The 21,352-nt window shown below is 40.5% G+C and overlaps 1 protein-coding gene across 1 annotated transcript in view; it reads right to left on the reverse strand.

Moving 5' to 3' along the window:
• Iqch (IQ motif containing H) overlaps window positions 1-21,352 on the reverse strand; it is a 190,510-nt gene that overhangs the window by 73,436 nt on the left and 95,722 nt on the right. Inside the window, exons 11-12 of the mRNA XM_055596756.1 lie at window positions 14,974-15,057; window positions 10,862-11,037 (exon numbers count right to left, since the gene is read on the reverse strand). Of these exons, the coding sequence (XP_055452731.1) occupies window positions 10,862-11,037; window positions 14,974-15,057 (260 nt within the window). The remainder of the gene's footprint in view (window positions 1-10,861; window positions 11,038-14,973; window positions 15,058-21,352) is intronic.

The raw sequence follows: 21,352 nt of genomic DNA on the forward strand, positions 1-21,352 counted from the left end.
ACTTAATACAACAACCTCTGACGACGGCGCCGTTAGCGCTTCTGCTTAACACGTAAGAGGACGACTAACTTGACTTGTCCATGATTATATAGCACTGGGTGGCAGAGCAAGGCTTCTCTTGGATTGCTTTGACACGAAACACTACAGCCATTTCCTCTCCATGGGTCTGCATATCCAAGCCTGAGAAGGGTGAAATGTAGAAAGAGGCCCGAGGAGGAGCCAAAGAAACAACTTGTGACCTAGTCAATAAGTCATTTGAGTTGCATTTGAATCAGACAAAAGCCTCTATAGCAAGACCATTTAATTATCTATTAGAGCATTCTATTACAGCTTTGAAAAAATACAGATCATTCTTCGTTGTGTGTACTTCCTGGAGAGCAACAAAGTAACACTAAGCGTTGTGTCTCCCATAACTGCTCATGCTGTTCCAGGCTCTGGCATCTTGTACTTGACAGTATTATTCTTATTCTCTCTTGTCTTAAAGTTATAATTTCTGTGATGAAGCCCCATGACCAAAACAACTTGGGAGGAAAGGGTTTATTCAACGTATACTTCCACATGGCTGTCCATCCCTGAAGGGAGTCAGGGCAGGAACTCACACAGGGCAGGAACCTGGAGGAGGAGCTGATGCAGAGGCCATGGAGGGTGCTCCTTTGTGGCTTGCTGCTCATGGCTTGCTCATCATGCTTTTTGTTGTTGTTGTTTTTAAACCAGCACCAGGCAGTTTATACTCTTTTTTAAAAATTAATTAATTTATTATGTATACAATGTTTTGCCTGAATGTACACCTGCATGCTAGAAAAGAGCACCAGATCTCATTATAGATGGTTGTGAGCCACCATGTGGGTGCTGGGAATTAAATTCAGGACTTCTGGAAGAGCAGTCAGTGCTCTTAACCTCTGATCCATCTTGCCAGTCCCCTCATGCTGCTTTCTTACAGACCCAGGACCACCAATCCATGGATGGCACCACCTACAATGGGCTGGGCCCTCCCACATCAATCACTAATTAAGAAAATGTCCTACAGACCTGCCTACAGCTGATCTTATGAGGCATTTTCTCAGTTGAGCTCCCTCTTAGATGATTATAGGTTGTGTCAGGCTGACATAAAATTATGCAGCACATCTATTCTTTTGACTACCAAATGGGTTTTTGTGTTTTAACTATAGAGTTTGAGAGCACTGAAGATTTATGGTTCGGCTGAGGTCTGAAACTACAAAGTTAAAATGGTTTTGGTTAAAGGTACCATGTGTTATTCTGAATTGTGTCTACTCAGCAAATGATGTTAAAGATGCTACATGATATGGCAGTGTGGAAGAGACTCCTAAAATAGTCACACTGCAGCTCCCCAGGAAATTGATGCAACTATGGCTTATTCAATAAAAGTGAAAATGCAATTGTCTAAGCTCCCTAATTATCAAGTAGTGTTTATTGAGAATTTGAATGTTTAAATGACAAGTGCTCTTGTCTGCATGATATATGGCTATGAACACAGAAAAGGAGGTTCCTAATGTGTCTTCCAGGGTTGCATCCTTTCTTTTTCCAGTTAGCTGAGATGCTGTCTCTATATTTAATCATATTTTTGTGATCTGTGTGTACTGGAATCACAAGTTATAGAAGTAGAAGTACTATTCAACCTCTTAATACTGGGTAAAAATTATTTTGCTAGTTTAAGGAAAGGTATTCCAGCATAGCCTTTAAAAATTGTATGTTTAGATATGTTGTAGACTTGGAGGCCTCAAATGCTAACAGAATTAGTATGTGTTTTCTCCAAATCCTATTATTTGTTGCTTCTGAGAATCCTATAAATGGGTGCGTGTAGTTGGATCCCCTACAGTAATGAAAACAATCAATAGTATTGTAAAGACTATGCCACTGAAAAGAATTATGTGCTATCTTTAAGTGAAAATTGAACAGTGCTTTAAACTACCATTGCCATTTTTGATTATTTAACCAAAGCTGTCAATATTTCATGCAGAGCACATGCCAAAAAGGACTTACTGGTTATTTTATGGATCAAAACAGGAAATGCTCACTGTGCTCATGCTAGAGTAAAAAATTCAGTCATAAACCACATGACTTTATGCTATTTCCAAACATCTGTCATTTTCTGTTTGAGTCTGTTTTTAAAAGTACAATATATTTTTAGTTGCAATTCACTGTATACTGGTGAAGAGAAGCAGAAAAATTACCACTGTTAAAATCCAACTAAGACCTAAGAATACATATTAACCTAAGTTAAAATAATCACAGCTTTCACTCACTTTAAGTTCACAATGCACATCAATAAAAAGTCAGGACTGATTCATCTTCATCTTCAGACTCAAAATACTGAGAGCCACAGCTTGATTAGGTAGAGCCGTTACTATCTAGAAAAGCCTCAGCGGAGTACTTCAGTTCTTGCTGACGTCAGATGCATGTCTTCCAAACAAGCAGAGAACTCAGAAACAACTTGGCTTACTGCTATACCATTGATAATGCTTTCTGTCAAATAACAGCCCTCAGATCTGAGGGTCTATGGAGGTTTTAGTCCTACTTTTGAATGCTAGCACTAGACAGAGTTTGCATTGTATTAGATGTGCCCACACTTTTAACCACAACATAGGGATAAATTCTAAAATATTTCAGAGCAGAGATTGACTGAGCTATTATCAATGAAGATGCAACTAAGACGCAATAGAAATTTTGCAGATGCATATTGAAAGACATGAGGATTGTTTCATGTGGTTTGTATGTTGAGCTGTATCATTTAAAAATCTGTCTCTCTCACATTAAGTGAGAGCTAAAAAATTCTGTCAGGAAGCAGAGTTAAGCAACTACCCGGGCACCCCACCTTCCCCTTCCGTGGAAGCTAATGACAGTGGAAGCCTCCACATCACTCCCCAACTAAAATCCCGCACCGTGTTCTGCTCTAAGCCAGTGTGTTGGCCAGGAACTCTCCATAGAAGACTCCAACACTTCAAGGAAACTTGATGTACTCATAGCACCTTCAAAATGGTCTTTCCAAAGTGTGATTTCCTCTTCCTGTTTCATTTCACTGTCTGTTTCTGGGCTAAGTCTCCTACTCTTTTCAGAGCCCTTCCTAAAGAGCCAACGTAATTATCTGCAGAGCCAAAAATACATGCAGCACTCTGCGGTCTCGCCCAGCACTTGAAAGCTTCCAAACTCACTTCTCGTGTTCTTAGTAAATGGCTGGCTGGTGAATGTATTAAGGCGCAGAATACTGATGGTAGATTACTCCCAGTGATAACTTCAACCGCACTCAGGAAGTTAACCCAAAAGGTAAACAATATGGAAATTTTAGTAATTTGCATAATGTCAGTAGAAAGATACTTTAAAACATGAAGGCCTCAAGGCCTGTGGTTCAGACACGTACTCATAGATTCTCGGGAAGGTGAGGCAGGAGGACCACAAGTTCAGGACCAGCTTGCATAACTTAGCAAACCATTGTCTCAAAAAGTTAAAGGAGAGCTGATAAAGAGGATAAAGCCTTGTAGTACTTACCTAGCATGTGAGAAGCCCTAGGAGACAAACAGAAACAAAACTTGAAGGCATAATGAAGATCTCTTCAGAGCAACCTAAGCGTTCTCGTAGTCTTCACTGGGCAGGGTTGGAACCAGATTACCTGAAGTTGTACAAGGCCAAGGGGATAGAAGATACTTGAACAAAGCTACCCTACATACCTGTTGGTAAGAATAGATGTCATACACTCCAGGAGGCATTGGCACACTAGCATTGTCAAAGATCCGTTTACTTCCAGACTTGCTACTGTAAAGGTGAACCAGCTCAGGCTCTGAGCCCAGGATGGGCACGTTCAACATATCGGCCACAGCCAAATCGTCTCTTTGGAGGAGCCCGCCCACGATGTAGGCCTCTTTTCCTTGGATGAGGTTTTTTATTCTTTTGATTGCCTTGGGACTGTACAGCAGGTGAGTGGCCAGGCACATGTGTTGCTTCTGGAGGATAATCAAATCACTCCTCTTAAAAGGTATCTTTTTCTAGGCCCTACCCCAATTTGTAATGTTGTACATAATAAATACATTATTAATAGCAGGCTGGGTTATGACCTATCCTGTTGTTTAGCAGTTTAAATTGATAAAAGCTGTTGGGGTGAGGTTCCATAATCGCTCACATCTTTAGAGTGTTGAAAATAGGCTCACTGGGAATAGAACTAATTACTACACATCTGTATTTATTTGATCCACGTGGAATTATCCTTCTGTCAGAAGGAAAAGAGGCTGGCGGCCTTTGGATAATAGTGATTCATCTCCACAACACTTCTGGCATGGTTTAACACTAAAGCGTCTGGAAAATCAATACAAAAAAAAAAAAAAAAGAAGGAAAAAGCCCCATAGTGTTCTTCTCAATATAGACTCTGTAAAGACTCCTAATCTGGCAACACTTTAGAGGTTTCCAAAGGAGGAAGACATTTGACTTGATACCTCCTCCCACATTCTACCACAAAATCTTTTTCAGAGAACATGCTTTATAGTAATTACCAGTGGTTCTAGCCAACGCTTTGGAAAGCACTCATGAATAGAAAATATTTGAAAATTTCAGTGACTCAAATTTCTTTTCCAAAACAAACTTTGAAAAAAATCCTGTTTTGACTAGGTAGATCTGGCTCAGCAATGCCTGTGACTGACTCATTCAATTACACAAGTAATTCTGTTGCTGTCTAGCAGGGATGGGGGCAGCCAGATGGTCAGCACACCAAACCTGAAACTGTGTTTCAGCTTTCAAGGAGGGACAGACATAAAAAACATTCTCTCTCTCCCCCTCTCCCTCCCTCCTTCCCTCCTCTCTCTTCCTCCCTCCTTCCCTTCTTTCTATCTCCCTCCCTCCTTCTCTCCCTTCTTCTCTTCTCTCTCTCAGTCTATAGTAAATTTAATTCTTTTCTACAAGCCTCCATTTTCTCATCTGTAAGGTGAGTGTAACAGTGCCAGCCCTAGGGAAGTTGTGCCAATTGAATAAGATAATACCCTGTCAAGTACTTTTAATAGGGCACGGTAAGCACTTAATGCATGTCAGGGTAATTATCATGAAAAAAGGAGAGGATGAAGTAAAATGATGAAAAATTTTGAGGCACTGGGAGGGTTTTGTAAGATGAAGATAAGCATAGAAAAGCCATTGCCCAAGGATGGAGTATTAGAACCTTAGACTAAGTCTACTGTTGTATTGCTCCACTGTGTTTTCAGTCTGTATTAAAGAGGGAATAGCATGGAACCCAAGAAAGTGTGGGAACTTGTAGTCAGATACATCTGGCTTTGAATCCAGTTCTATTACTTATACAAATATGTATATATACTTATATACAACTTAGACTCCATGAGCCCATCTAGAGTTTAAAAAAATTTACCTGTACGCTGGAGTTGCTCCAGGATGAAATAAGATCATGAACATGCATAACATTTGGACAGTAGTCAAAAAATTATAGTAATAGGAATTATTTTTATAGGGAAACCCTCTTTTAAAAATAAACTTATTAAAATGTCATTCTGATAGTGTAGTGCAAAAGTCCTGGATCCTTGAGGGAATTCAAGGGGGTTTAGAAGTTAGTGCCTAGTACAATTTTAAACAACATTGATTTATCCATATACAGAAATGTAAATGACTGTGTTCAAAAGAACATCCACTGTGCCTGTTCGTAAATGGTTGCAGGGTATAACGTCCCAGTGTGCTAGCAAGAAATAGGAAGTAGCTCTCAGTCTCAAATGCCTCTGCAGCTTGCTGGGTGATTTAGAGCAGGGCTGCTTAAACTTTTCCTGCTTGTCCTCCCTAATCCAATGAGATATTTTTATGTAACTCCAAGTGTTTATAAAATAGTTACACAAATAAAACTTTTATTGATAATAAATCACAAATTTATTTTAAAACAATTCCTTGGTATATGTATAATTTTACCACTTACTAAAGATAAAGCAAATTCATATACCAATGGGATTATATGCTTGTTCATTGTTTATAAAAAATTAAGTCTTTGCTGAATATTTGATACCTCAGGGCATAGAACATCTTCAGTATTTTATCCAATATTTTATAAGAGTTGATCAATGTTTTTATTTTATACTCATCACTGTTGAAAATGCAACTTTGCATAAATACATAGTACAAAACACCAAAAGTATGTAGACATTTCAGAAATTATTGGAAATTCTGTTCTAATCCTAAGCCAAAATTAATTGAACAATGTTTAAAGCTATAACTCAGTCAGCAACTCAACAGCATTTATGTGTTATGTGTGTATAGTCATGTGAGCTTATTTGTACCATGTTTACACAGGGCCCCATGGAGGGCAGAAGAGTGCATGAGATCCCCTCAAACTGGAGTTAGAAGTGGTTGTGAGCTACCATGTGGGTATAAGGAACCCACCCTGGGTCCTCTGGAAGAGCAGTAAGCACTCTTAACAGCTGAGCCATCTTTCCAGACCCTCTAACAGTAATTTTAAAAATCAAACGGTCTAACAGAATGTAATGCAAAGACACAAACTTGATACTTACTTGCTGGGGAATGATGGTGGGAAAATATCAAATGTCTTTGATTTCTGTAATTAAACCATATTCCTATAAAAGCAGAAAAGTTTGGATGTATAGTGTGTTTGTTATTTTTTGCTGACTTAACACAAGCTAGAGTCACCTGGGAAGAGAAACCTCAACTGAGAGAATGTCCTCATTACCACTAGACTGGCCTATAGGTCAGCCTGTGAGGCATTTTCTTGGTTGACGGCATTTTCCTGTGAGATGACCCACATTGCTGCTCTTGCAGAGGACCTGGGTTAGTTTCCCAACAATCGCATGGTGGTACACAACTGCCTCACTGGGGGTGAGGCCACCCCTGGGAGGTGGTCCTGAGTTGCATAAAAAAGCAGGGTGAGGAAACCATAGAACGCAAGCCATTAAGTAGAACTCTTCCAGGTCTCTGTTACATGTTCCTCCTTCCAGGCTCCTGCCTTCAGTTCCTGGACTGACTTTCCTTCATGATAGACTATAAGCTCTAAAGTGAAATAAACCCTTTCCTCTCCAAGTTGCTTGCAGACATGGTGTTCATCATAGCAATAGAAACACTAAGACAGAGTCAAAACACTGCAGTTCATAATACACCACAGCCCCCAGCTGAGCAGAGGTGTCTTAGATAGTCTTAGTTGGCACTGTTATGGGCTGGAGGATGGCTTGGTGGTTAACAGCACTTGCCACTTTTGCAGAGGAACTAGGTCAGGTCCCCAGTAATAACATGGTAGCATATGACTGCCTGAAACTCTAGTTTCAGTGGATCTGATGCCCTCTTCTGGCTCCTGATGGCATCAAGCACAAATGTGGTACAGAGATATATATGCAGACAAAACACTCATACACATAAAAAAACAAAATTTCATTTGCCATTTGTTTGCCATGAAGGCATACAGTGCAAAGTTGTATGGTCAGAATTGAGGCTACATGACATTTGTACCATGACATAACCAAGTATCACCAAAAATGTGTTGGATTCATTACGGAATGGATTTTGAATTAACTATTGATCATAGCATATTTAGAAGCATTTCACTGTTGTCAGCGTGTTCACAACTTTCACATTCAGTTCCCAGCCTGGAGTTAAGCTGGCTGTAGAACCCTCTGCCTTCCTGAAACTCAGTTCCTTCCTTACAGTCAAATGAGAAATTGGACTGAAGTCTCCAGGGTGCTTCAGCTCTGGAAGAAGGAAGTAAAGCCAGGGCACTTCCGTATTTCTTATGTGATGTGTATGGAGCTTCTGCTGGGGGTGATGGAGAGCTGTGAGATAGCAACAGTAAAGTTTGTACAATGTGAATGTATGTAACACTACTGAACTGAGCTTTTCTAGTACACTTTAAGTTCACATTTGACATGCACTTTTCAGAGTGCAGCTCTAGGAAACTTGGTGTTCCATGAGACAACAGTAATGGCGGCACTTGGTAGATTTGTATCAGCGGTGGTTGTTGACCACCTGTCCTCGTGCTTACTTAAGTGCTTTTCTTTTCCTACGTATTACTTCAGGGTGGAAATGTGAAACAAATAAACACACACAGAACTGCTGGTTTGAGTTACAGTGAAGTATTTGATGACAGCGTAAGAAGCTCAAAGCAGGAACTGGAAAGATGGTTCAACAGAGCACTTGCTGCTTCTCGGAGGACTCAAATTCAGCTCCCCCCATACACATCAGGTGGCTCACAGCAACAACTCTAACTCTAGGGGGCCCAACCTCTTCTGGCTTCAGGGCGCACCTACACATGCACACATATATAATTAAAATACAGTAAGCCCTTATAATCGAAGCTCAACGTCGTCATCTCTCCCTTGATCCATACAACAGTCTTTGCTATGGAGATGAATGATTTGTCCACAGTTATACAGTTCTGACCACAAAGTGGAGGATTTGAACCAGTTAGCACAGTTGGTGTGCTTGTCCTACAAAGCAAGAAGTGAAGGCTTGTGGGCTTAGGAACTGTGGAGAGGGGGAAGCAGACCCAATAATCAAGTTCAAGATCTGAGTACAGATCTTGTCTGGCAGGGATGCATTTCTGTCTCCTAGAGGAGTATTCGATCAGCTCCAAAACATTTCTGGACACACCTTACTCTTCAAGCATAGTGATACCTTAGATAAAGATTCAAATGTGAGTAAGTGATGGCAGAAGGCATGCTACTGACCTGAGGTCTTGTGAGACCGTTAAGAGAAAGTCAGCATCATCAGTTTCAGACAGCAGGTTATCATAGATGAAAAAGATCTAGAATATTCCTAATTCCCTTCCTAATGGCTACTTTGACCACCACTTATTTCTTATTTTTGACCCGAGACAAAGATAGTTGTTTAGAATGTCTTCATAAACATTAAAATGCTCCAAAACAGACGTGATGACTTTTATACAGGCACACTTGCCATTACAGATTCTAGCTTTACATAGTAACTTGGAGAGATGCACAAAGAGATTTTTGGCACGCTTTAAAAAAATCTCAAAGCCATCCATTTGAATGAAAATCAGCACTGACACAATCTCTCAGACCCAGTAAAAAGAAAAAGCAATAGCTAAATAGGAGTAGAACTGATTTGAAAGTGAAAGTTTAATTTTTGTATTTTAAAAACTTGATAGTCTGAGTGATTAATCACTCAAATAATTTGAATTTAAGTTCCAAGCAGCACTATTAAGTACTTCAGATTTGTCTACCTGTTTCTTCCCACTGAGATGCAGACCTGCCCTGGCTGGAGCTCAGCTGTCATGGGACTGCTGCCTGGCTCCAGTCTGGAAGTGGAAAGGGCACTGCTAGGGCAACCTTCTCCGGGATGAGGACTACAGACCTGAAGAGGACCTTGGAATTATTGCAGCCATCCCCCATTTCATAACTGAAGAAGAGAGGACAAGGAGGCTAAGGAGGCTTGCCCAAGGCCACTGGGCCATCCACAAACACAGCAGTCATTCCAGTGTGTACTAGTGACCTAGAGGAGACACAATTTGGTTCACAATCTGGCCCTACTAGGGACACTGAAGTAGAAAATGAGTTTTGGTTTCTGCGGCCATGAAAGGAGCAATGATTTCAGTGTGCCACATTGTTTGAGGCTCAAAAGAGAAAATAATGCTAAGAATCTGACAAATGTTTCTTTACCTACTGTCCTCATCACAAATCTCCTCCCTGCTGCCTCTTCAATTTCAGATATACGCACATTCCCTATGGGCAGCTAGCAGGGTTAGCTGGAGTTAGCTCTGAAAATATCAACAGTTTAACTAAACACAAATGGGTTTTGGTGTTTTTCTTCTTCCTAACATCCCTATCAATTGTGCCATTGAGGGCATGAGCTAGCCAGGAAGCACCAAAGACCCCTGAATTTTGATGGAGGGTATGAAAAGACCATAAGAGGATAAGTAAGTTGTGATAGTTTGTACTCGTCCTCCCTTTCCACAGCCAGATGTACCAACAAAGCAGAGCTGAGCAGAACACTACTAGAACTACTGAGGTGAACTCTTATGAGATGTTAGTCCGGAGAGAAGAAAGTGAATGCCGAAGATGCTTCGCTGAGTGTATACAAAGCTGAAATGCTACAGCAGCACTCCCCCTCCCCCAAAGCCCCGGTGGAACTTTTTTGAGTTCAACCCCTCTCCCTACTACGACTTTCTCTGGTAATATGACTATGGAGTTCCTCATCTATAAATGGAGAGTGTTGTCTGTTAGCAAATGCAGGGTCCTTCTTTTTAAAACAGACAAAATTGGCTAGCCCGTTAGATAATTACATATTCTTATTAAAATGTGGACAAGTCCCTTTCAACTCATCTGTTGTAGGGCTATTTACTACAACTCTGCCCTCATGGTTCCAGATATTTCTTAGTAGTTCCTGTGCAGAGATAAGGGTCTATTCTATCCATTACATATCAGTGTATGAAAATGTAAGCCTTGTTCATAAAGAACCACGTAATGTGGAACATCAAGCCTATTTCCTATAGAGTGTGGAGTAAAAAGGAATACCTTTGTAAAAGTCAGAAATTAGGGGCACTGGTCCACATTCTCCCCCTGAGAGGTTTTATGACTTCAAAGGCCTGAGCAGCCTTTCACTGTCCAGGTGAGCTCCACATAGATTAAGAAAAAGGGTGATAAATGCTGTAAATCTACCTGTTTGTTTGTACCTTCCAGGAGCTGCAATTAGGCTTCAGCCACAGAGAGACTGGACAGGGCAGCTCAGCTAAGTTTGAAAGTTAAACTGTGGTATTTATTTCCTACAGTCCAACTAGTAGTCTAATCAGCAAAGCTGTTAAACTTGCAATAATATTTCACTGGTGTGTACCAGAGCATTGCAAGTTATAAAATTTCCAATTTAATTTTACTGCACCCCTAAAGCCAGAGTAATTAGAAGACAAACTCACAGTGAAGATGTTTACAGCTTCAGGGGTGATAATTCTGATCCTGTTCTGCGGGTCAGTCCTATCCTCACAGTTCCCTGATTTGACAGCTGCGTGTAGACTCAGGAGTTTTTTGTAGTACAGCTTTAACTCATCATTCATAGCATTGGAGCAGACATAGATGACATTGACCTTGTTGTCTAAGAAATAACAGGCACAACGTTAATTACTGATATAAAGGTAAATGACATGATGAACTCTGGCATCCAAATGATATTACAGTAGTTTAAAACAAAGAGCATATCTAAAAGCCATTAAATTAACCAAAGTTAATTTAGATTGGCTTTGCATGTGTCTCAGCAAGCTAAAGCAGCCTTCTGCACTCCATCGTTTCTCTAAAGAAGATACTTCCACCAACAAAATAAAGAGGGCTGTGAGGAAACAGGAAGCAAACTTTTAGATAATGCACAGGAATCTAACTTAACCGTTCCCTTTAGCATCACTGGGAATGTATCCCATTCAGGTCAGGAAATTACAAAGCAGAGCTATTGGCTTTAGAAAGCTGATGAAATTTCAGTGGCATCCTCTTCTCAGATTTGACAGGGCCAGTTCAGGGAAGGCCTTGACAGAATAAACCATTGGTTATGACTAGCAATGATCCTTCAGAAAGTCACCCTATCCTAGTTTCAGTTCTGGAGACGAATATATTGCTTCAGTAGCACATCTAATGATTCCTGGTCCAAAGAAAATACTGTCCCACTTCTGCTCTTCCTTAAGATGTGCTTCTTGCTACACACAGAGAAAAGTCCTAACTGAATATCTGGCCCAAACAGAATAGTGAGATGAAATTACTCACTCTGTGCTGGACATTTTACGGCATATGGATGGAAATTAGCGGCCATTGGAGCTATGAGTTCATTCATAACTAACTGCTCTAGATACAAAGAGGAACAAAGCACTGGCTCAACATCCCAGGAAATGTAGAGATCAAAGTGACTGAGTTATTAAGGCCATAGGAGCAACCATTTCACATGCACAAGTCACATAGGTATTCAGGGAAGTTCAGGGGAGGGAGGGCTGAAAGTGTCACCTTGAGCTGGGAAGGTCAGGAGGTGATTTCCAGCCTGGTTTTGTTTGTTTGTTTGTTTGTTTGTTTGTTTGTTTAGTTTGGCAGACTACACAGAACATGGATTGATTAAATTCTAGTTTAGCACCCTCAGGCCCTGGCACATTATTTAACTTTGCTAAGCACTGGTTTCTTCATTTGTAAAGTGGGGAGTTAAATCACCTGGGTATAGAGTTTTAGGATAAAAGAAAGGAAACACAGAAAGTGCTGACCATGTCCTCTGCACCTGGGCTACTTTTGCTCCATCCCTTGATTTAATGATGAAGTGGTGTCATCTGCTGTCTCTGCTCATTTTTCGGTCTATTAATCCAAGCTCCCTTTTCTTTTTCTTTCTTTTCTTTTCCCTTCCTTCCTTCCTTCCTTCCTTCCTTCCTTCCTTCCTTCCTTCCTTCCTTCCTTCCTTCCTTCCTTCTTTCTTTCTTTCTTTCTTTCTTTCTTTCTTTCTTTCTTTCTTTCTTTCTTTCTTTCTTTCTTTCTTTCTTTCTTTTAACTCTGACACAGTTTCACATAGCCCAGGCTGACCTTTAACTCAATATTTGGTAGAGTAGAGCTTTGGAATCCTACCTCCTATGTGCTGGTAGTGCAGGTTTGCACTGCCAGGCCAGTTCTATGCAGTGCTGGGGATCAAACTCAAGGCTTCTGCATGCTGGCTCTCTCCAGCTGAGCTGCACCATCAGCACTCTCCAAGCTCCTAAATTCAAGGTTTATATTCTATATGACCCCCAAGTCACAGTACAGTGTAGAGTACATAGGAAATAGTAAACACCATGGCTGGCTGGGGTTTTAGAAGAAACGAGAGATTTAGATGGTTGAATGTGTTGCTCACTTAGTGAGCTATATGGCACGTAGAAGAAATCTCTCCCTACTAAGACAGAGTGTCTTTTAAGTTAGCCCAGCAGAAGGCTGGTATGGAAGTGTTCCATATATGTAAATATTTAAGGGGCTACCATTTTATTTTGAAACCAGATTGCCATATAAATGTCAAAATAAATTAGCTGAACAGACAGTAATTAAATAACTTATATCCAATTGCGATTGATCACATTAGTTATTGCTAGCCTTGTGTTTTGGAGAAGAAACTAGTGTTTTACCAAACTAGTGAGTCTTAAAACCAAATGTGTGTTGTTGTTGTTTTTGTTTTAAGAAAAGCATAAAAGAATAGGATGTAAATAGCAAAAATAGCTAGAGTATCAGAAGATCTTTACTTGGAAAGAAATTCTATGTTTCAAATAATAAAAAATCAAATTGAGAATTTCACCTTCTTGTTTATTTCTGCCAAAAAAATACGCATCACTAACTAATATCCAGGGTGAGTATAATTTCACTATGAATCTACAAATACAATTAATTGATAGTTATGGAAAGAAACGGTTATGGAGACAAAGGGATTCTTTTGTTTTTGTTTTTGTTTGATTGGCAGTCGAAATCAGTTGCTCTCTTAGTCATCTAGAAATGCAAAAGCGCTAGGCAGGACAGACCTCGCATCACAAGCAATATCCAGTAGTAAGTCTTAACAGATGATCTTTATTATCAGATTATCTTCATTTTCCTCCTGAATAAGCAGGTAAACCAATACCCTTTACTAGTAATTAACAGAATAAAAGAAGTTTCACTTTTCCTCCCAAATCATTTCTCATTTAGTTTTCTTTTCTTTTTCTATTTTTATTTCACAAGAAAACACTTTGACCTTCACCAGCTACCTTTAAACTGTCCTCTTGAAGAAGCTATCTCAGCATGATAGTGTACCAGAAAAAGGCACAATCCCTCAGAAATGCCCTTAGCTGCAAAATGTTTTCTTTGTAGATACAGACTGAATTGTTGGCTTATTCAAAACAGTAGCCTAATACTGTTTTCTTCTATACTAAGGGGCTTCTATAAAGACGATCCTTTGTGATGGCTTGTACTATATATAGAAGGGTATATAAAAAGCTAAGGAAAAATTCACTCAAATAAATCAGAGCAAAGTCTGCCCTCTGCTGCACCTCAGTGGTCCCAGCCAGGCAGGCTTTACTTGGAATAGCTCAGCGCTAGCAAATCAATCTCGTATCACTAAAAGGCTTGATGTTGTTGTGTAATGCTGAAACACAGAATTGGTGCCCAGATAACATATTAAAGCAATTACACTATTATTATTTTAGGACACTGTAAATGTATTTTTGTTACCAAATGGCATTTATAAAATAATAATGATGTTGAAATATCTATGAATCATGTAAAGTATGTCATTCCAGGGAGCCAGCTAAGTTGGTCGTTGATGATATAAAATTCTTTCTTTTATTGCTTAAAGAAGGCACAAGCAATTATATTTTAACAAAACAAAGAATTTCCTATTAACTTCTAAAATATCTATTATTTAACCCTTAATTTGGGGCCAGTTCCTCACAAACTGACTTGACTTATTGCATATGCTTTGTAAACTTTTTTTTTTTTTTTAATCCAGGTTTGCAACCTGGCCTTAGCATCATATATTTTTCTCTCCTGGATCCAGGTCCGTGACTGGAGCTGGCTAGACAGCACCAGCACTTAACTTTACAAAGACATTTCCATTTGTCCAAAGGCTCAGATTTCTAAGAATTCCTTCTGAAGGCACTTCATGATGTCTCAGAATCTCTCTCTGCTTCCCTCTTATTCTTATAGGGAAAGCACAATGCTTCATTTTGGATACCACTTTCTACTCATTGCCTAGAAGATAGAATAGACAATATTGACACTAATAGAGAATTCTGATCCCATTCACTGCAAGAAGTCAATTAATCAAGATTATCTGAGTCTATCAGATAAAAACTGTTTTTCAAAAAAGAATCTAGAAAACTATTCAAGTAATTCAAACATTTTAAAATTCAGGTTGGCTTCACTGTAAATCTATTACTTAAAACAAAATGCTGCAGAGGAAAAAATAATTTGAAAGTTAAGTTCTTTTCTTATGGAAGGGGAAAATAATAAAAAAAGATATATTTTACTAACATCTACTTAAAAGTTGCGGAGCGTCATGTAAACTTAGTTACTGTACCTAGGATGTCACACAGCCTCCCCAGCTGCATGTTCTGGTCTATGTCCAAATCAGAAATGTGTTGTCGCACAGACTGGATATATCCTAAAAGGCAAAGAAAGTGTCAAAACAGAAACAGCAAATCAGTATAGAGCAATGTCCTATGGGAATTCAAAATGTCACAGTCTGCATTTTTAAGGCCAAATTTTTTTCCTCTGCAGCATTTTGCAGAAACAATAAACTCTTAAAAATTCAGCCTGCACTTCTCAGGGACTAAATGTCTAAGATGAGATATGCAGCATGCTCTTCAATAGAGGGTCCTATCTTTCAATACCAACAGAGCTCCGACGATCAAGATTATAACTACGTGGAGAATGTCTGACATTTAACCTGAGTGTTCAGAAGGACATCTAAGAATGTTAGGGCCAGGCTTAAGGGACTGCTTTGGCTTTAGAATCATGCAGCACTTTGAAGCTGGGTCCCAAAATCATTCTCTGCAGGCTTCAGTCAAATCTCTTGCTGTCAGAACATATATTTAAGGAACTGACATGTCAAAGAAGCTCTCAGTCAGAAGAACATTTAACTTTCACAGGGCAAGACATTGGCTTTGTCCAGATGAAGAAAGTCCTGTGTTTCCTTTGTTTTTACTGATGATGGAGCAGAGGGAAGCACATGTGTCGCCATTGTCCAGAAACCCCACAAAAGATGTAGTAGCTTCTGCTCCCACATCAGGCCTTTAGAACCCGGGTCCAGGCACAGGCCGGGAGGGCCTGCTCCTCACAAGCCGGAAGAGCTGTTTGTCAGGAACCAAAGATACAACTCTCTCCAAAGCTAAAATCGCTTTGCACATTTTGAGAGATGCTTCCATGCCTCCTTGTGGTTACTGAGCCCAAACACATGTCTGGAGTGTAACTGCTGTCGAGGAAGGGATCTTACAGATGAATGCAAGATATGAAACACCTTTCTCTTTGAGCATAAGGAAAACTATAGAAACTCAGGCAATGGGGCTTCAGACCAAATGAACTCTGATAATTTGCCTCTTTGCTTTGATGCTAGTGTTTAAACACCAGACAACATCTGAAAAGCAAATGAGTTTACAATTCATCTGAAACTCTCTCTCTGTTTTATGCATATGAACTTAAGAATTAAAGAGACAGAAAGACCAATGAGTGGTTTGAGTCATTTTAGAAAATGACTATTAATTTCTCAAATAATTTAGAGAATCACTCACATGTGAAAGTGAACAGAGGTAGACAGAATTTCAATTTTGTTTTCATGCATGTCTATGCTGTTGTAACTCTTAGGATTTTGTGGATCTACATTCAGTCTATTCAGGTAAATGTCTTAAAAGACATATTAGAAAATAACATATGTTGGAGCTTAAGGAATAAAGTGTGAATACAAATGTGCTTAAGACTATTCTGTGACTGCATCTTCTTTCCAAAGTAAAGATGAAAGGCAGCCTGAGACTTCTCACTAAGATGCTGTCCAAGTTAAAATGTAAAAGACACTTGATCACATGTGCAGCATGAGTAAGTCTTGTTTTGTCATGTGCTTGAGGTCAGTCTTCCAGCAGATTACCTGGTTCCTTATTTTACCACTGATCAGGATGCGTATTAAACACATATACAGAACGATGCGAACTGGTTACTCAGCCCTATTCATACATCCATTTTCTGTTAGCAACCTCAGAGCACTCTTATAGGAGATCACATAAAGTAACACATAAGAAAATATTTTGGAAATAAAAGTAGAATACAATGTAAGATACTTCAATGTTATGAAGTATGTGCACTTCCAAAGCCCAGGACATATACTGTGGGAAGTGACATGGGACGCTCTGTGACATTCAATGTATCCATCAATAAAACAAAAGTTAGAAGGCATTTTTAAGATTTGTTTTCATTTACGTGTATGTGTTGGAGTGAATGCGTGAATGTGTGTGCAGGTGTCCATATATGCTGTGTATGTGGAGGCGCCCACGGAGGCCAGGAGGGAACATCAGGTTCCTTGGAGCTGGAGTTAACAGGCAGTTGTGAGCTGCCCGGTGTGAGTGCTGGGACTTGGAAGAACAGCAAGTGCTCTTAACTACTGAGCCAACCCCAGGGTAGCAGAAAATTATAGAAAGGAAGAAAGTTTTTGAAAATAATTTTCCATGTTACTTTTCTATTTTTGTGTCAGGAATCTTAATGCCAGAACCTGCGTATATGCTAGGCTACGCATAAAAGGAAGTATGGTGGTTAACCACTGACCTCACAGTGAAGAGACTGTTCTGCCTTTTCTGGGTACACATGATACAACAGTTATCCGTAAGAGCAGGGGAGGAAGGCAGAAGAGTCGGAAGTTAGGAATGAGACAATACATGGGAGGCACAGGGAGTTGCAGTGCTCTCAGGCTTAAAGATGGAGGAAGAGGACCAAGAACCTTTGTGAATTCCTCTGTAGGTAATGTCTACGAATTTGAAAGGAACCCTATTTTTCCATCAGGCCTCCAGCAAAAACTACAGTTCTGCTAGAACTTTTATTTTAGCGCCTTTTAATTTCTGAGCAACAGAACTGCAAAATCCTACATTTGTGCTTTAAGAATGAAACAGTATGTGTGTGCGTGCACGTGTGCGTGCCTGTAAGGGCCGAGGAGTGTACCTGGCCGTGGGAGCTGGAGCTGGAGCTGCAGGTGGGTGCGAACCGCTCAACGTGCATGTTGGGAGCAGGAGGCACTCCCAACTGCAGTAACTGCAAAGCCGTCTCTCCAGCTCCCATCTGCACCGCTCTGACACAGTCCTGCCTGCTTCCCCGATATCCACCCTTCTCAGACGTCCTTCTTCCCTTTTCGCCTTTGGCTGAAAGCTGAGAGGGCCAAGATGCCCAGCACACGTTATGAGACCATTAAGTGTTCCCTTCATTAACAGTTATTTCCGAACCTCGGCAGAATCAAACTACAATCTCAACAGAAACCTCATTTAAATGTGGGAACATTATTATATCGATAGGCATGAACTGCACTGTCTGAATCCAGCCTCTTATGCGGGTGACAGGCCCCTCAATCTCACTAGTCTTTCTTTTCCTTTCTTCCTTTCCCCCCTTCCTCCTTCACGCCTTCCTTTGCTGGTTCATTGTGTATGGTGTACATGTGTGTGCGACATGTGAGCGCCTGGGGGCGTAGGCTCCAGGCTAATATGGGGTGTCTTCCTCTTCTGCTGTCCACCTTATGAGACGGCCTCACTGAACCTGGGGCTCACCGTTCTGGCTAGGCTGTGTGGTCAGGCATCTCTCCCCAAGGGCTCATGTTGCAGACGTGTGCTAGTGGGTCTGGCTTTCCTGTGGGTGTCAGATTCCAGACTCAGGTCCTCACACAGCAGGCACTTTCCCCACTGAGCAGACTCCCTGGCCCCACCACTCCTCTCTGTTCAAAGGTGGTACTTGGCCTCTTTACACTGCCATTCTCTTGCATGCTTAATTTTCACTTTTTTCATTTTACCATCGCATGTTCCTTTGCTTGTTTGTTTACTCATACTATCTCTCTCTCTTCTCCCTCACTCTAGCTCACACAGCGCAGACACTTGTGGACCCTACCACCAAATGAGTGAACAAAATGTGCCTGAAGATCTTCCTCAAAGACCTAGCCAAGTACAAACTCAGCCCTTTCCTCGCGTGCTCTCTTCATTCCCACCTGTCCACTCTACAGTTGTGTGCTCTACTCTCAAGAATTGATGGGAAGTTTAAAGAATGGTAAGAAAGATTTGTAAAAACAAAACCAACCAACCAACCAACCAACCAACCAACCAACCAACCAACCAACCAACAAAACCAAACAAAACCAAACAAACCAGAATTGGCAGAAAGAGGCCCTCTGTCTTCCCCTTCCCCTTGGAGGAGCCTGGCTTTTCTTTCCTTATGGCTTTTCTTATCACCTGCAAACCATTCCCAGTTGGTTTCTTGTTTGTTGTTTTTTTAACAAGGTCTTACTATGTAGCCCTGGGTGCCTGGAGCTTTCTGTGTAGACTGGGGTGGCCTTGAGCCCACAGGGATCTGCCTGCCTCTGCCTCTTGAGAGCTGGGATAATAGCCATGGCCAACTATTCCCAGTTTTTTAGAATGTTCCGCCTTGTCCCAAGTAAGTAGTTGAATGTATGACTGTCCCCACTTCACATCAAAGAAGGATACTAGTAAGTGCCTCTCTGAACTTACTACATTGTCTTAGACTTTTACTAAATCTGTGGTGTTCATTGTTGGTTATTGTCAATGGTTTCTCTGTCCTCACTTCTACCCTTCTGCTTCCCCAGTGCTATGCTTCCACAAACACCTCTCAGGTGATCCAGACTGCTTCTTTGCAACCACCAGGCTAGTTACTCTAGTCCTGGCTTTTCTTTCAGTGCAACCACAGAAGTCAAGAATATGGAACAAAATCCATCGAACCTTTGAGTTGGTAACTAAAAAATGAGAGTAGAAAGGTGCCAGTGTGCTCAGAGGCACCGTGCAGACCGACCTCTGTCTGTGCCCGTGGGGGAGTAGTACACCCGCCTTTCGCACAGGGGACTCCGCCCGCCCCCAACCCCTGGATTGGGAAATAAGGCAACTGCAGTTAGGAAGCAACCTTCCCATCAGCCTTTGGAGTATCCTATGGTCTTCTGCACACCAAAGTCTTCCTATCTTTTCCTTTAGGCTTTTGCAATAGTGCAGGACAGCTAAAGAATGCTGTCCATGAACTTTACAAAATCAGTATTCACAATTTTTATGGAATGGAGTATTTTGGAGCCCCGTGGTTGTGTTAACACCAAGGATAGTTTGCTGAACTAATGCCCAGAGGAAAAAAATAAAACCATGTACATTATTTTTAGCCATTAAATCAGTTGGCTAGCTGGCAATGAGATAAAGTATTACATGGAGAATAGTAAAAAACAAAGCCGCTTCAGTGTGTCTTCTATTTGCAATCTAAAAGAAGAGAAAAGGAGGGACTCACAGTGGCCCCCGATTTCAGCTGAAACCTCTGAGCTCAGTACTTGGAATATCCCACTTAATGTCAACATATGTTTAAAATGCCACCAAATTTAGAAAAATTAAAAAAAACCCTGAATTTAAGAATAGCATCAATTGCTGTACTGCAACAAAGAGGTGCAAGGGATACATTAAAAGTAGAGAAACAACCTGACTATAGAAATTGCAACCAGAATTAGTTGGCAGGTTTTATTTAGACCTCTTTTTTTTTTTTTTCCTAGGGAAATCAGGATTCTTTGTTGCAGTTCTTTCTTCTTTGACTGATAGATTATGCTTAAAATAGACCCTGTTTTTTTATTATTTCTGCTATGAACCATAGCAGATTATTCTGTTATAATTATATTTCATTAATAAAAATGATGAAAATATGCAATATCCAATTAAGAGATCAGCCTACATTTTTATCTTGTGAAATTACAAGGCCAATCAGTTTTTGCGGACAATTAGTTAGTTGCATTCTACCTTCCCTGTAGGTTAAAAATAGCTACAAATATTTGTCACTTCTAGGAATACTACCTGAAATACAGTCAATCAAATTTCTAACTCCTCTTTTCAAGTGCAGCACGTAATGTCATAATATTACTCTTTTCAAACCATAGAAATAAAAACACGTATTGGTATTTTGCAGCAAAAATGCTGTCAACAGGCCATCTTTTCTGTATTTGAAGAATGCAATTATTGCTGTACAAGCAAAAGCAGAGCAAATAGCCAAGTGTCTCCGATGGTACTATATTCTATACCTTTCGCTATTTCACCATAAGGTCAAATAAGTGAGTACAGCCCCGACTGGCTGTGAGCACGGTGTAATTATTCCAGTGCTCCTGCTACAAATGCCTGTAAGAGAGACAGACAGGGCGGTCTATGAAGTGCTGAAGAGCATGCTGGCAAGCTGACCTACTGGTTCTGACTAGTGAAGTATATTCACCTGCACTCTGGAAGTGAAGTTATGTATTGACTAGGATAGGGTGGTTTAATTTTTTTTGTTTTGATTTGTTTTTTTCTATGCACTTAGAGGAATTTCACTTCCATTTCTTGTGAACTGTTGCAATGAGTGTCTGGCCTATGAGACAAAGAAGCCATGTTGTATCAGTCTGAAATCCTTGTGTATTCCCACAGGAAAGTGGTAAACAAGGAAAAGGTGCCTCACATTCTTGAGAAAGCATTTACACGATTTAAGCATTCCTCCTGTGGAGTGGGGAGGTGGCCACAGTCATTTCAGGGCGCCTGGAGCAGGGTCTGTGGGAACAAGCCCTCCGTGAGGTGGGGGTGCGGCAGGCTTCTGTGCACACTTCACGGGGAGCAATCCTGAGCTTGCCCTTGTCTCTTCAAAACACACAATTAGCAATTTTCCTTGAAAATGGTTATTTTGTTGTTTGCAAACAAAAACCACAATGAAGACCTCATCCT

Source organism: Psammomys obesus, unplaced genomic scaffold, assembly GCF_907164565.1.
Source record: "Psammomys obesus unplaced genomic scaffold, mPsaObe1.curated_primary_1811, whole genome shotgun sequence".
In the NCBI taxonomy this organism is placed as follows: Eukaryota; Metazoa; Chordata; class Mammalia; order Rodentia; family Muridae; genus Psammomys; species Psammomys obesus.